Here is a 15,945-nt window from a genome sequence, read left to right on the forward strand (position 1 = left end):
TTTACACCACCCGAATTGGGTTTCTTAATTAGCCAAACATGATCTTTGAACTCGAATACGATTGCGCTCGAGTTGTTTTAATTGAACAAATCTAAAGTGACAGTAAACACGTTTTTCGAGCTTTCTTATATTTTATAAAATGATGATTTTTATTATCAAAAAATATTCGATAAAAAATCAAGTTACTAAAAGAAGATTGTGGCAAAATATTAACCTTATTTGTTTTCTAAAACCAACAGAAAAAAATACTTCGATCTATTTTTAGAAACTATTTCTTCCAGCAAATCTCACCCAGCCAAAGAAAGAATCGATTGCACAACAACCCCGTTTCGCAGAGCGACTAAACAGAGCCAGAGCGAGGTGGTTCAACTTGTTGCTAATCAGCCCGGCCTCGTCGTCGTCGTCGTCGTCGCTGGTCCAATTGGCGACCTGCCACAGTTTAAACAGGCCCCAGCCTAGGCGATGATTTTCCCCTCCGGGAAGGAATTCTGATTTTTCCTCCTCCTTCTCGGTTGCGTTTCTTTCTCCAAACACGTCCGATGATCGTCGGACGAATTGCGAAATCCAATCAGGCCTGCCCTCGAGGGGGGGTTCTGGCAAGACGCGAGCTGACGACAGCCGGGAGACGACCCTGATTATGATCGTGAAAATGATGATCATCATCAATCTGGGCAGCAGCAGCTGCTGGACTCGGTTTAGCTTGGTTGGGTTTTGCGAAAAAAACTGAAGAAAGGGGGAAAATATAGATTCTGGAACGGGGGTTCTAAGCATGTTCAGAGGACCTGAATCCGGTAATAAGAAATCCTTATCAAAAATTATTTAAATTTCTGTGGTTTTTCAGTGTACAGTAGTAATATCAAAATCAAGTAATTTTTAATTTTTAAAATATATTTTTAATCAGAAATAAAACTATGACTTTTGAAATCTATCAAAAAATTTCAATCATCTGATTCCCATATTACGAAAAAAAAAAACAAATTTAGGTATTTTTTATTCAAAAAACTAACTTAATCCACCTATGTGGTTGATGCCTTCCTCACTTTTTACCAAAAATGGCAATATGAGTGGTTTCATCATTTTTTTATATCCAGAAAAAAAGAACACAATGCACAACTTATGTGGTCATAACTCGAGACAGGGTTGCCAGATCTTCATTGTTTTGGACTCATTGGAAAAGCCTTTCAATTACCTAACCAACGATGGGTCGGATGATGGATCCGACCATAGTTTACATACATTTAAGTGAGATCCGGCTTCAAAAAAGTATATAAATATCACTTAAGTGGTCATAACTCGAGACAGGGTTGCCAGATCTTCAATGTCTTGGACTCATTGGAAAGCCCTTTCAATTACCTTACCAACGATGGGTCGGATGATGGATCCGGACATAGTTTACATACATTTAAGTGAGATCCAGCTTCAAAAATGTACATAAATATCACTTAAGTGGTCATAACTCGAGACAGGGTTGCCAGATCTTCAATGTCTTGAACTCATTGGAAAGGTCTTTCAATTACCTAACCAACGATGGGTCGGATGATGAATCCGACCATAGTTTACATACATTTAAGTGAGATCCGGCTTCAAAAAAGTACATAAATATCACTTAAGTGATCATAACTCGAGACAGGGTTGCCAGATCTTCAATGTTTTGTTTTCATTGGAAAGGCCTTTCAATTATTTTACCAACGATGGGTCGGATGATGGATCCGGACATAGTTTACATACATTTAAGTGAGATCCGGCTTCAAAAATGTACATAAATATCACTTAAGTGGTCATAACTCGAGACAGGGTTGCCAGATCTTCAATGTCTTGAACTCATTGGAAAGGCCTTTCAATTACCTAACCAACGATGGGTCGGATGATGGATCCGACCATAGTTTACATACATTTAAGTGAGATCCAGCTTCAAAAATGTACATGAATACCACTTAAGTGGTCATAACTCGAGACAGGGTTGCCAGATCTTCAATCATTTGGACTCATTGTAAAGGCCTTTCAATTATCTTACCAACGATGGGTCGTATGATGGATCCGGACATAGTTTACATACATTTAAGTGAGATCCGGCTTCAAAAATGTACATAAATATCACTTAAGTGGTCATAACTCGAGACAGGGTTGCCAGATCTTCAATGTCTTGAACTCATTGGAAAGGCCTTTCAATTACCTAACCAACGATGGGTCGGATGATGAATCCGACCATAGTTTACATACATTTAAGTGAGATCCGGCTTCAAAAAAGTACATAAATATCACTTAAGTGATCATAACTCGAGACAGGGTTGCCAGATCTTCAATGTTTTGTTTTCATTGGAAAGGCCTTTCAATTACCTAACCAACGATGGGTCGGATGATGGACCCGGACATAGTTTACATACATTTAAGTGAGATCCGGCTTCAAAAAAGTACATAAATATCACTTAAGTGGTCATAACTCGAGACAGGGTTGCCAGATCTTCAATGTTTTGTACTCATTGGAAAGGCCTTTCAATTACATAACCAATGATGGGTCGGATGATGAATCCGGACATAGTTTACATACATTTAAGTGAGATCCGGCTTCAAAAAAGTACATAAATATCACTTAAGTGGTCATAACTCCAGACAGGGTTGCCAGATCTTCAATGTTTTGTACTCATTGGAAAGGCCTTTCAATTACCTTACCAACGATGGGTCGGATGATGGATCCGGACATAGTTTACGTACATTTAATTGAGATCCGGCTTCAAAAAAGTACATAAATATCATTTAAGTGGTCATAACTCGAGACAGGGTTGCCAGATCTTCAATGTCTTGGACTCATTGGAAAGGCCTTTCAATTACCTAACCAACAATGGGTCGGATGATGGATCCAGACATAGTTTACATACATTTAATTGAGATCCGGCTTCAAAAAAGTACATAAATATCACTTAAGTGGTCATAACTCGAGACAGGGTTGCCAGATCTTCAATGTCTTGGACTCATTGGAAAGGCCTTTCAATTACCTAACCAACAATGGGTCGGATGATGGATCCAGACATAGTTTACATACATTTAATTGAGATCCGGCTTCAAAAAAGTACATAAATATCACTTAAGTGATCATAACTCGAGACAGGGTTGCCAGATCTTCAATGTTTTGTTTTCATTGGAAAGGCCTTTCAATTACCTAACCAACGATGGGTCGGATGATGGACCCGGACATAGTTTACATACATTTAAGTGAGATCCGGCTTCAAAAAAGTACATAAATATCACTTAAGTGGTCATAACTCGAGACAGGGTTGCCAGATCTTCAATGTTTTGTACTCATTGGAAAGGCCTTTCAATTACATAACCAATGATGGGTCGGATGATGAATCCGGACATAGTTTACATACATTTAAGTGAGATCCGGCTTCAAAAAAGTACATAAATATCACTTAAGTGGTCATAACTCCAGACAGGGTTGCCAGATCTTCAATGTTTTGTACTCATTGGAAAGGCCTTTCAATTACCTTACCAACGATGGGTCGTATGATGGATCCGGACATAGTTTACATACATTTAAGTGAGATCCGGCTTCAAAAATGTACATAAATATCACTTAAGTGGTCATAACTCGAGACAGGGTTGCCAGATCTTCAATGTCTTGAACTCATTGGAAAGGCCTTTCAATTACCTAACCAACGATGGGTCGGATGATGAATCCGACCATAGTTTACATACATTTAAGTGAGATCCGGCTTCAAAAAAGTACATAAATATCACTTAAGTGATCATAACTCGAGACAGGGTTGCCAGATCTTCAATGTTTTGTTTTCATTGGAAAGGCCTTTCAATTACCTAACCAACGATGGGTCGGATGATGGACCCGGACATAGTTTACATACATTTAAGTGAGATCCGGCTTCAAAAAAGTACATAAATATCACTTAAGTGGTCATAACTCGAGACAGGGTTGCCAGATCTTCAATGTTTTGTACTCATTGGAAAGGCCTTTCAATTACATAACCAATGATGGGTCGGATGATGAATCCGGACATAGTTTACATACATTTAAGTGAGATCCGGCTTCAAAAAAGTACATAAATATCACTTAAGTGGTCATAACTCCAGACAGGGTTGCCAGATCTTCAATGTTTTGTACTCATTGGAAAGGCCTTTCAATTACCTTACCAACGATGGGTCGGATGATGGATCCGGACATAGTTTACGTACATTTAATTGAGATCCGGCTTCAAAAAAGTACATAAATATCATTTAAGTGGTCATAACTCGAGACAGGGTTGCCAGATCTTCAATGTCTTGGACTCATTGGAAAGGCCTTTCAATTACCTAATCAACGATGGGTCGGATGATGGATCCGGACAGCGTTTACATGCATATAATTGAGATCCGGGTATTTGTGAAAACATATTTTTATGCATAACTTTTGAACTACTAATCGAAACTTCAAACAATTCAATAGCGATGTATGGGACCCTAAACCAAGTCGAGTGCAATTGGTTCGATCAAAATCGGTTCAGTAAGTGCTGAGAAAACTCAGTGAGAATTTTGGTCACATACATACATACACACACACATACACACACACATACACACACACATACACACACACATACACACACACAGACATTTGTTCAGTTTTCGATTCTGAGTAGATATGTATACATGAAGGTGGGTCTAGGAGCTTTTAATAGAAAGTTCATTTTTAGAGCAGGATTATAGCCTTACCTCAGTGAGGAAGGCAAAATTCAAAGTTTTGCAAAAATTTTGAGCATTTTTTAAACCAAATCTTTTTTTATTTGTATCAATGAGACATTTCCGAACATTTTTTATGCACAAATCTAAATCATCAAATTTGAGATTTACAATAATTTTATTTTCCATTTAAAATTTCCTTTCATTCGATACCCAATTATAATGTCATCAAATTTAAGTATTCATTTCGAACATAAGTATTAAATAAATAAAATATAAAAATATTCAGTATTTTCGAAAGTTAAATAAAAATTACTGTGACTTTTATAATCTATGAAGAATTTCAAAAAAAATTCTATCAAAATGGGATTTTTTTGATACATTTAAGTGTTTAAAAAAAGTTTTACTAATGTTATCTCTAAGAACTTCCGACCATTTGAACCCAAATATCAAAATCATCAAACATAAGGTTTTTTTTCTTTAAAATATCCAGAGTTTTTTTTTAAAAGGTCCAATAAACCAAATTTTCAATTTTTGCTTTTTGGGTGTTTTTGAATACACCTGACTCAAGGCGGTTCTAAAACACCCAAAAAGCAAAAATTTCAAATTTGGTTTATAGGACCTTTTCAAAAAAAACTCTAGATATGTTATTTGTTAAAAAAAATCTTGAATACTAAAAAAAAAATGTCTGTGACTTTCAAATTCCATCGTTGATTTTAAATTACCTGATTAGCATATAACAAAACATGAATTTTGAGTATTTTTCGAAAATACAAAGTTTTGTGAAAATTTTAGGTATTTTCGAAAACAATACTTTTCATATCGGTATCAATGAGAAATTTCCGAATATTTTGTACCCAATTATCAAAATCATCAAATTTAAGTATTTTTTGTCGATTTGTAACAATTTAATTATACAGAACATTCAATGACTTTTGAATTTGATTGCAAATTCCCAATCATTTGGTTTCCACATTTTAAACAAAATAAACAAACAACAAATTCGAGTATTTTTTTAAAATTGCGTGGTTTTGTGAAAATTTTAAATAATTTCAAAAAAAAATGCTTCTTGTATCGTAATTTATTCATAAATTTCGATTTTTTGATATCGATATTGCGAAAAAAACAATTTTAATATTTCTTTTAAAAAAACAAACTGGTTTTAAGAAAATTTAGAAGTTTTTTTCAAAAAAAAACATTTTTTTATTAAAAATGTTTAGTCATTTGAAACCTTGATACCAAAATCATAAAACTTAAGTATTTTTCCGAAAATACGTTAAAATTTTAAATCTTGAGTGTTTACATAAAGAATAATATGCTGTGACTTTCTGAATTAAGTTTTTTTTAGATATTTCCAGTCATTTGGTACCGACATTGGTTTTTATTCTCTCATTAGCGTTAGTTTTGTGACAATTAAAACTATTTTCAAAAAAACTTTTTCTGTCAACATGCTTGAATCAATTGATACCCGAATATCACAACCATCATTAGTATTTTTCATTCAAAAATACGTAATTTGTAAAAATCATAAATATTTTTGAAAATAATAAAATTCTGTGACTTTAAAATTTTGTTGTAAATTCCCAATTATTTGATTCCCATTTTACAAAAGCATTAAATTTTAGTATTTTTCGAAAGTACGTAGTTTTAGGAAAATTTTGAGTATTTTCAAAGACAATACTTTTACTATCGGTAGCAATGAGAAATTTCTGAACACTTTACACCTAAATATCAAATTAATTAAATTTAGGTATTTTTTGGTGATTTGTAAAAATAGTATTTTTTTTAATCTTTCATCATTTCGAATTATTTAGAACATTCCATTTTTCAAAAATGCAAAGTTTTGTGATTTTTTTAATATCTTCATTGACTGCTTACCATCGTGATTTTAAAATATCTATACTGCGAAAAAAATAATTTTATGTATTTCTTTACCAAAAACAAAACCTTAGTTTTGTGAAAATGTTAACCGTTTTTAAAAACGATAATTTTATGAATTGTTCAATAATTTGATACGTAGATAAATATCAAAATCATAAAACTCGAGTTTTTTTTCGGAAATACATTATAAAAGAAAACCTTGAGTTTTAAATGAGAAATTTTGAAGTTATTTGATAACGATATTGCACATTTTTTTTATTGAAGTTTTTTCACAAAACGTAATTTTGTGACAAAATTATCAAATTATGACATTTTTTCAAAAATACGTTATTTGTTTAAATAATGAGTATTTTCAAAAATAAAAATAACATCAAATTTGAGTATTTTTTCGAAAAGTTGTTTTGCGAAAGTTTTCCATATTTTTAAATCAAAACATTTAATATCTTTATCTATAAGAAATTTCCGTTCATTAGATGGCCTTAAAGTTAACAAACCAACCAGTTTTGACCAATTCCTTATGTTCTTATTTTGTTTATTTTAACACCATCGTGTTCCCCGGACCATTTTACATAATAATCAATGTAGACCTCATACTAAAATGAACTATTGGCGAGAAACAGCGATCTTACTGAAAAAATTGATTTTGCGCAGCACTCTGTCCTATGAATTCAAATCCGAAGTAAGTTTCCCTCAAATAAAAACCGAACTATGCGGAACTCTTCCCTTTTTGTTGAAAAGTATCCCGGGCAGACGGTATTAACAAATATTGTTAAAAAAAACAAAAAGTGTTATGGAATCTAATTGAAAATCCATGTTTGCATAAGGGTTTAATAACAGTTTATGTTATCATAACAAAATTTGTTATTGGGCTGATATTGGTTGACAGCCATAAAAATTTTGGAATAACATTTTTTGTTATGGAAGAACACCTCCAACCGTTATTGGGATGATCGGATTAGTTGTTAAAATAACAAAAAAATAATAACAAAGATTTGTTCGAATAATAACTAAAATTTTTATTAATCTGTTATTACAATAACAATCCAATGCCAAAAAATCATAACGACGAATAACAAATCTTGTTATAAATAACATAAAATGTTATTGGCCTAGTATTTTCAAATATCAACAAATGTTATTCCCACGTTATTTCCGCCTGCTCGGGACACCACGTACTTCCGAGTGCTGCGCAAAATCAAACTTTTTTCAATAAAATCGCTGTATCTCGCCAATAGTTCGTTTTAGTTTGAGGTCTTCATTGATTATTATGTAAAATTGTCCGGGAAACACGATGGTGATAAAATAAAAAAAATAAAAGTATATGAAATTGAAAAAAACGTGACAAATTGCTCATAAGAACTGTAGTTCTTGTCCATGTTCGGAACCTCTGCCTCTCTAGAACTATTCCACCGCAGAACCCCCCCACAACACAACCCCGCAACTTGAACGTCGTCATCATCGCGCCGCGCCGCTCAGACGACGAACCTCCGCGGGGCCTTCTTTTCTAACGAAGAAGATGAGCTGCTGCTCCCTGGGTCCATCGCCGCCGTCATCATCCAGTAATTACAATGTGAAGATGTGGCTCTGCCTCGGTCGGAAGGTGCAAGGTCTCCAACCCAGCCAGGCTAAGCTCTGAGCTCATCTCGTGGTGGAGGATGACGACCTTCCAAGGCCGTGGCCAGCTCCTCGCACAAGAGGTTCGTCGTCATCTCGGCCGTTGCTGTTGCTGTATTACATAAAATTTATTTCTCATTCTCTAGCGTTCTTGCCGGGGTTTTTTGCTTGCTTCACTTTTATTTTTATTTTTTGCAACTCTCCTGAAGTTCAAGCGCACTTGTGCGCACCGAGATCGTGGATTCTTTGAAGAAGCTGCTGATGCTAGCTGGGTTGTGGCTTCCAGGAGAGCAAAGGATTGACGACCGACACACCCTTCCTTGGAAACGGTGGGAAAGGAAGGTATTTGGATTTAATTTAAACTGTAAAAATCACGTGCCCTCGCGATTAGGATTGAATCGTAAAATGTGCGAGCATTGCAAACTTTTAATGAAAAAGGAAAAAAAAAAACAAAAAAGAATTTCTTGAATTTCTTAAATTTCTTGAATTTCTTGAATTTCTTGAATTTCTGGAATTTCTTGAATTTCTTGAATTTCTTGAATTTCTTGAATTTTGTGATTTTCTTGAATTTCTTGAATTTCTTGAATTTTTTGAATTTCTTGAATTTCTTGAATTTCTTGAATTTCTTGAATTTCTTGAATTTCTTGAATTTCTTGAATTTCTTGAATTTCTTGAATTTCTTGAATTTTGTGAATTTCTTGAATTTCTTGAATTTCTTGAATTTTTTGAATTTCTTAAATTTCTTGAATTTCTTGAATTTCTTGAATTTCTTGAATTTTTTGAATTTTTTGAATTTCTTGAATTTCTTGAATTTCTTGAATTTCTTGAATTTCTTGAATTTCTTGAATTTCTTGAATTTCTTGAATTTCTTGAATTTCTTGAATTTCTTGAATTTCTTGAATTTCTTGAATTTCTTGAATTTCTTGAATTTCTTGAATTTCTTGAATTTCTTGAATTTCTTGAATTTCTTGAATTTCTTGAATTGAAAAAATCAACTTTCAAAATTTCAACTTTTTAGAATAATTTTAGCTTAAGGACCCCATTTTATGGCCAAAATAATGACCCCGACGAAATTAGACAAAATTATCCCAAAGATCTAAATATTAAATATACAAAAGAAAAAATAATAACAAATTGTGTTATGGACACTTAGAAACTTTTCCATTTGTGCGATTTATGGTAATTTTATTTCTAAGTTAGCATACCGAACGAATAACAAATTTTGTTATTAGGAGAGTTTTTGAAATGTATAACATTTCCTCTTATTAGCGTGTTATTAAACATTTTCAATATAATATCACTTCAATACCAAATTTTGTTTTTTTTTTCAGGAACTGTTATCCCGAGCAGACGGAAACAACTTGGGAATAACATTTTTTGATATTTGAAAATACTAGGCCAATAACATTTTATGTTATTAATAACAAGATTTGTTATTCAACGTTATGATTTTTTTTGTTATTGGATCCCGGGCGGAAAGTGAGTTGGTTGCGATAACTTCGAACTATCTTGGCTTGTTTATTTGCATCTTGCTGTAAACTCCTCGAGTTATGACGACTTTTGAAACCGACTGCGTATCATGGAAAGTATATTCCATGATCATACTGCATTATCTACAGTTGATATTGAGCTGTTAGTGGTAGTTTTTTTGGACTTTTTTTTTTCAAAAATTTTACCCGAACATCATGAAATGATTATTTTGACTTTGTTTCAAATTTATGCTGGACTCAGCAAAATTTGCAGTCACTGACCGAATTTTCAATTTCCGATACTTAGAATAATTTTCATGAGCTGATATTTTAAAGTTTGATTTTATTTATGCTGGACTTTGAAATTTTTGCGTATATTTTTTAATTCTTTACTTTTTACAGAAAAAGCATTTTTTGGGACTTAGAAAATTTTCGGGAGTTTGGAAACATGATAAATTATTTTGATGTTTATTTTGCTTTGAACCAAAATTTCGGAAAAATCGACGAAATTACAGGACATTTTTGTCCGATTTTTACAAAAACATCAGTTTGTTCTTAAAATAATGTCCCTAACAAAACGTCTTCATTGAAATTTTGAAATTCGACAGTTGGTTTTTAATAATTATTGATATACCCCCTACAAAAATCGTTCCGGCACTTAGAAAATTTTCGGGATCCGTATTACGACAAGATTTTCGGTAGAATTTATTTGATTTTTTGGACTTAGCAAAATTTTGGCTTTTGGCCAGTAAAATTTCGGAAAAAATGGTCGAAATTACAGGAAATTTTCGTCCGATTTTTACAAAAACATCAGTTTGTTCCTAAAATAATGTCCCTAACAAAACGTCTTCATTGAAATTCGAAAGTTGGTTTTTAATAATTATTGATATACCCCCTACAAAAATCGTTCCGGCACTTAGAAAATTTACGGGATCAGTATCACGATAAGATTTTTGGTAGAATTTTTTAGATTTTCAGGACTTTGCGAAATTTTTGCTCTCAGCCAGTTGAATATTTTTCAACATTTTGAAAAATTATTTTGATAAGAACATTACCAGGTTTTTTGGAATTTTACTGTGGATTTTTGGACTTATGCAATTTTAGGAATATTTTCATAAACTGTTATTTTTAATTTAAAAAAATGGAATATAGAGACTTTGGATTTTTCGTGATTTGGAAAATTATTATGACATTTTGGCAATTCAACGCTTTATCCACAATTTTTTAATGAGTTTTTAAAGTAAAATAATTTTTCAACTTTGAAAAATCTTGTTTTGATGTAAGTGCGTATATTCCTGCAATATTACTCATATTTGTGAAGAGGAAGAAGGGGAGGGGGGTCTGAATTGTGGCGGGGTGCATTAAAACCAATAAAATTATTTTGGGATCAAAATCTACTTTATGAACTTGATATGATTTTGGAAGATTTCAGTTGTTTGCTACTATAAACTCAACTTGATGTGGCATTGTTGGTCAAATAAACTCAACAAGATTTTTCACAGATACGCCTCGAACAATTTATGTTCGTGGCCATGTTCGGTTATCTCTTAACCATACCCTGGGGTGAACTTGACTTGTTCGTGTTTTTACGAACATAGGTAGATTTTTCCAAGATGCAACTTTCTGCCCGGGATTGTTATTGTAATAACAGACTAATAACATTTTTAGTTATTCTTCGAACAAAACTTTGTTATTATTTTTTGTTATTTTAACAACTAATCCGATCATCCGAATAACAGTTTCAGGTATTCTTCCATAACAAAAAATGTTATTCCAAAGTTGTTTTGGCCTACAACCAATATCAGACCAATAACAAATTTTGTTATGATAACATAAACTGTTATGAAACCCTTATGCAAAAATGGATTTTTCAAGAAGATTCCATAACACTTTCTGTTATTTTAACAATATTTGTTATTGAAATGGCATGAATTTTGTTATTACCGTCTGCCCGGGATTATTTTTTCTTCTTAAAGTTGAACTTTAGGATAAAATAATAACACTTTTTGTTATTTTAACAGGATTTGTTATTGAAATATTACTAATTTTGTTATTACCGTCTGCCCGGGTTTGAAATGGACTTGTGTTATCTGCGTCGTATCAACATCCTACTATACGTGGCAGCATCAGTCCATCCGTCCCAGAAAATCCCCCGTCCAGTGTTGTTGTCTTTCTTATATGGTCCGTTGAGTGACCTTAAACGAGACATGTTTTTCATCAAACAATCGCCCAACTGTATCACCCTTAGCTGACTAACGTGTAACCGCACTTGTAAAACCACCATCCACCACCATATTTCTGGGCACAATTTCCATCGGTCCACTGATCGTTGTCTTTGTCGTAGGTTGAAAACGCCTCATCTCTGCTAATGTTCAACTTTTCCCCAATCGCCCCGCTAAACTCTACCAAGGGGGACAACCTGTACTTTTGGTCTGCTCCGGCCACCTGGAACCGCTTGTAGCGACCATACTCGTAATGGCCGGTTTCGTTCTTCAGTTGCACCAACAGCTCTTGATCTCCCGCCTTCGTCAACTGATGGATCGTTTCGAGCCCTAGCCAGAACTCTCCAAACTGGCCAGCGTTCCCAAACCCTTCCCGGTACTCGGTCCAGCTCCGGTTGAAGTTGATGGAACCTGGGGAGCGACGCTGAATCACTAGCCAGCCCCCGTCTAAGGGTTCCATTTCACAGATTACGGTGATTGGAGTTGGCTGATTTGGCAACTGGAGACGATACCTTCCCGAAGTGGTGACGTCCTCGCAGGATTCGATGATGCGCTTTTGATGATTTATTTGACGGTTAAGCATCTGGCTGAAAGATTAGCTGTTAGAATCCATAAACTTATTAGGACCTTCTAAAGCTACCTGGTTTGCCGAGTCAAGGCGGTCAAACCTTTGACCATACTTTCCAAAAGATCACTCTGAACTTCAAATCTAAAAATAAGACAACGTCAACAAAATTAATAAATCAAACGCAATCAAATATCTCACTCCTTTTGCTTCTTTAGTTCCATTTGCTCCAGACGATGCTCCAGCAGTTCGTACCCAAAGCCACAGTTGCATCCTGTAGTAGAATTTGGACCAGCCAGTATTTCTCCAGCAACTACTAGTAGACCTACGATAGCAAACAGCATGGTCGGTTGAGCCAGCCTTTTTGACAGACTTACTGTGAATAACTAAATACACATTGTAAGCGTTTTTCGTTTGTTTCCTATCTGCTTTGTAGAATTATGCAACATAAATAAAAAGTTGGAAATACACAGTGTTTGATAAGGATTGAACGCGAGTTTTGTTCTGTGCTAGCTTAAGCATGACTTTAACGCTTGCTCAAATTAATTCCGATGGCCACGGTCAATGAGCAAAAGCAAAAGCAAAAGCAAAAGCAAAAGCAAAAACAAAAACAAAAACAAAAACAAAAACAAAAACAAAACCAAAACCAAAACCAAAACCAAAACCAAAACCAAAACCAAAACCAAAACCAAAACCAAAACCAAAACAAAACAAAACCAAACAAAACCAAAACCAAAACCAAAACAAAACCAAAACCAAACAAAACCAAAACCAAAACCAAAACAAACAAAACCAAAACCAAAACCAAAACCAAAACCAAAACCAAAACCAAAACCAAAACCAAAACCAAAACCAAAACCAAAACCAAAACCAAAACCAAAACCAAAACCAAAACCAAAACCAAAACCAAAACCAAAACCAAAACCAAAACCAAATATCTCCAACTGTTATTGGGATGATCGGATTAGTTGTTAAAATAACAAAAAATAATAACAAAGATTTGTTCGAAGAATAACTTAAAAATGTTATTCCCAAGTTATTTCTGTCTGCTCGGGAAAACAGAAACAGAAACAAAAACAAACGATATTTTACTGTTAAAAACTGTGTTTAAGATTTTCCAAGAGATTTGATCGAATCTATGCCAAATAAGTAAAACGGAATGCGGAAGTTTCAGCAGACTTCCCGGTTCGACAGAGATTAATCATTACTATGATGTAATGTCAAGAACTGCATTAATGTGAGATAACACTGAATGTAATCAATGTAATTAAATGAGCAGGAAACAATAATTTACGTCACTAAAAAATTTCACACCTAACAAGTTTCCTAATTATTTATTGAATTTTGAAAATAAAGGACATATTATAATGTTAAATATTCAACTTATTTTTGTTGGACTTTTTCTTTCTTCCTTTTTTTTTGTTGTTGCTACATTCTTTTTAAATTTATCAGTGATTTGCCGTTCAACAATGTGATTAATTCCTCAGAACCTTACATGACCTAAATAATCTGAGCAATAAATACCGACGATTTGAGCTGATTCCATTAGTTTTAAGCAATTCGATCATTTCTGCAAGACCACTTTATCGGACGCGATGTTCCAGATGTTTGTACTGCTACTCCTGCTAGCGAGCAGTGCCAGATCAACTGCCAACAATTCAAGTGAGAATGCACTTGGCTACGAGTTACTCGAATACCGTTTGGAGTATTTGCAGAAAAGGTGAGTTTGACTAATTTGTTTGAAATTTCAATAAAAATTGATTTATTTTCAGTCATGACAAAACCTCCGACCAGCTGTCGCAAATTCTCGCCAAGCACTACACGATGATCAAGCGGCTCCTGAACGGCGTCCTGATCATGACCAATCACTCCAGCCAACTGTTGGAGGCCCACCTTAGGGTTCAGCAACCGGCGCTCGTCGAGTCCTGCCGGCAGGTGGACCGCTCCGGAAGGTACACCTTCCAGCTATCCCTTAGCTCGGCACCGTTTTGGGTGTTTTGTGAGGCGAACAGTTTCGACGGTGGTTGGTTGGTGGTTCAGCAACGGTTGGACGGCGCAGTGGCGTTCAACCGTAGCTGGGCCGATTACCGGACGGGGTTTGGAGTGGTTGGTGGGGCGAGTGAGTTTTGGCTGGGCTTGGAGCAGTTGCACCAGCTGACGGACAATGGACGGTACGAGCTGGTGGTTGAGGTGAGGAAGGAGTCGGGACTTTACGGGTATGCGAGGTATTCGGAGTTTAAGGTTGCTGGAGAGGGTGAACATTACGGGCTGATCAAGTTGGGCAATTATTTTGGGACGGTTGGGGACGAGTTGAGGTACCATTTGGGGAAGAAGTTTTCCACCTTTGATAGTGACAACGATAACTGGAAGGAGGGGAATTGTGCCAAGAGGTATGGAGGAGGTTGGTGGTATTCGGGGTGTGCTTACAGGTCAGTTGAAATTATTAAATTTTTGATTCATTAAAGCTGAAAAAGTCTATTTTTAGCATTTTAAATGGACCATTCGAAAAAGACGCCAAAACTGGTTGGGGAATTTTCTGGACAAATTGGAGCCAAGCAGCAACGTACAGTCGAATGATGATTCGTCGAAAATGAAGAAAAAATAAAATAATTGTTTTAATCATGTTTTGACCAATATTAAACTATTAAAATTTACTTATTGCTATGTTTCGAAAATTAAATATACTTAAATTTTGTCAATGCTCTCTCTCTCTCTTTTAAATCTTATCACAAACGTCTCGACCCTTAAAACTGATCTCTCGACACATAACCCGAGCAGACGGAAATACCTTGGGAAGGTCAGTTTTTGATTTTGTGAGAAGATCGGAATATGTTATTGGGATGATCGGATTAGTTGTTAAAATAACAAAAATCAATAACAAAGATTTGTTCGAAGAATAACTTAAACGGTTATTATGCTGTTATTGCAATAACAAACCAAAAACACAGAAGAAATCATGAAGGAATGACATGATTTGTTATTTTGTGCGGAGAAGTGGAGCAGCATTATAACAAAAATTGTTATTGAACTGGTATGTCTCCGTAACAAAAAAAAATATTTTTTTGTTTTGGTTTAGTTGCAATTTGTAAATAAATCTGCAGTTGCCATAATTTTTCGGAAATAACTTGAGAACAATATTATAACATTATTTTCAAAATTTTCAAATCAAGACTAACATTTTAAAAGGGCGTAATATTGAATGTTTGGCCCTTTTGAAATGTTAGTCTAGATTTGAAAATTTTGAAAATAATGTTTTCGAAAAGATCGGAAAATTTCACAAATGTTTCATATATTAACATTGAAAATCGGACCATTAGTTGCTGAGATATTGACGATAGAAAATGGTGGGTTATTTGGGTGAAACTTAGAAAATATCAATTTTCCTGTTTTTAAACCTTTGCATTGCAATATCTCAGCAACTGAAGGTCGTATCAACAAAGTCCAAAGAAGCAAAATATAGAGAATTTTCTCAGCTTTTTAAAAATATTTTTTCCAAAAGTGTGCAAACATGTGCACTAATTTA

The 15,945-nt window shown here is 34.5% G+C and overlaps 2 protein-coding genes across 2 annotated transcripts; one reads left to right on the plus strand and one right to left on the minus strand.

Annotated features, from left to right (window-relative positions):
• Window positions 1-11,692: 11,692 nt before the first annotated feature.
• On the minus strand, window positions 11,693-12,790 carry LOC6046440 (ficolin-1). The gene is made up of 4 exons (XM_038248269.1): window positions 12,624-12,790; window positions 12,498-12,566; window positions 11,893-12,444; window positions 11,693-11,830 (listed from the first exon to the last, which is right to left on the minus strand). The coding sequence occupies exons 1-4, from the start codon at window positions 12,764-12,766 to the stop codon at window positions 11,722-11,724; spliced, it is 873 nt and encodes a 290-aa protein (XP_038104197.1). The 5' UTR covers window positions 12,767-12,790; the 3' UTR covers window positions 11,693-11,721.
• Window positions 12,791-14,017: 1,227 nt separating this feature from the next.
• LOC6046438 (angiopoietin-related protein 1) lies at window positions 14,018-15,016 on the plus strand. The gene is made up of 3 exons (XM_038266533.1): window positions 14,018-14,142; window positions 14,195-14,851; window positions 14,908-15,016. Exons 1-3 carry the CDS (start codon window positions 14,018-14,020, stop codon window positions 15,014-15,016), a joined length of 891 nt encoding a protein of 296 aa, XP_038122461.1.
• The last annotated feature ends 929 nt before the right edge of the window (window positions 15,017-15,945 follow it).

Source organism: Culex quinquefasciatus, chromosome 1 (genome assembly GCF_015732765.1).
Source record: "Culex quinquefasciatus strain JHB chromosome 1, VPISU_Cqui_1.0_pri_paternal, whole genome shotgun sequence".
Classification (NCBI taxonomy): Eukaryota; Metazoa; Arthropoda; class Insecta; order Diptera; family Culicidae; genus Culex; species Culex quinquefasciatus.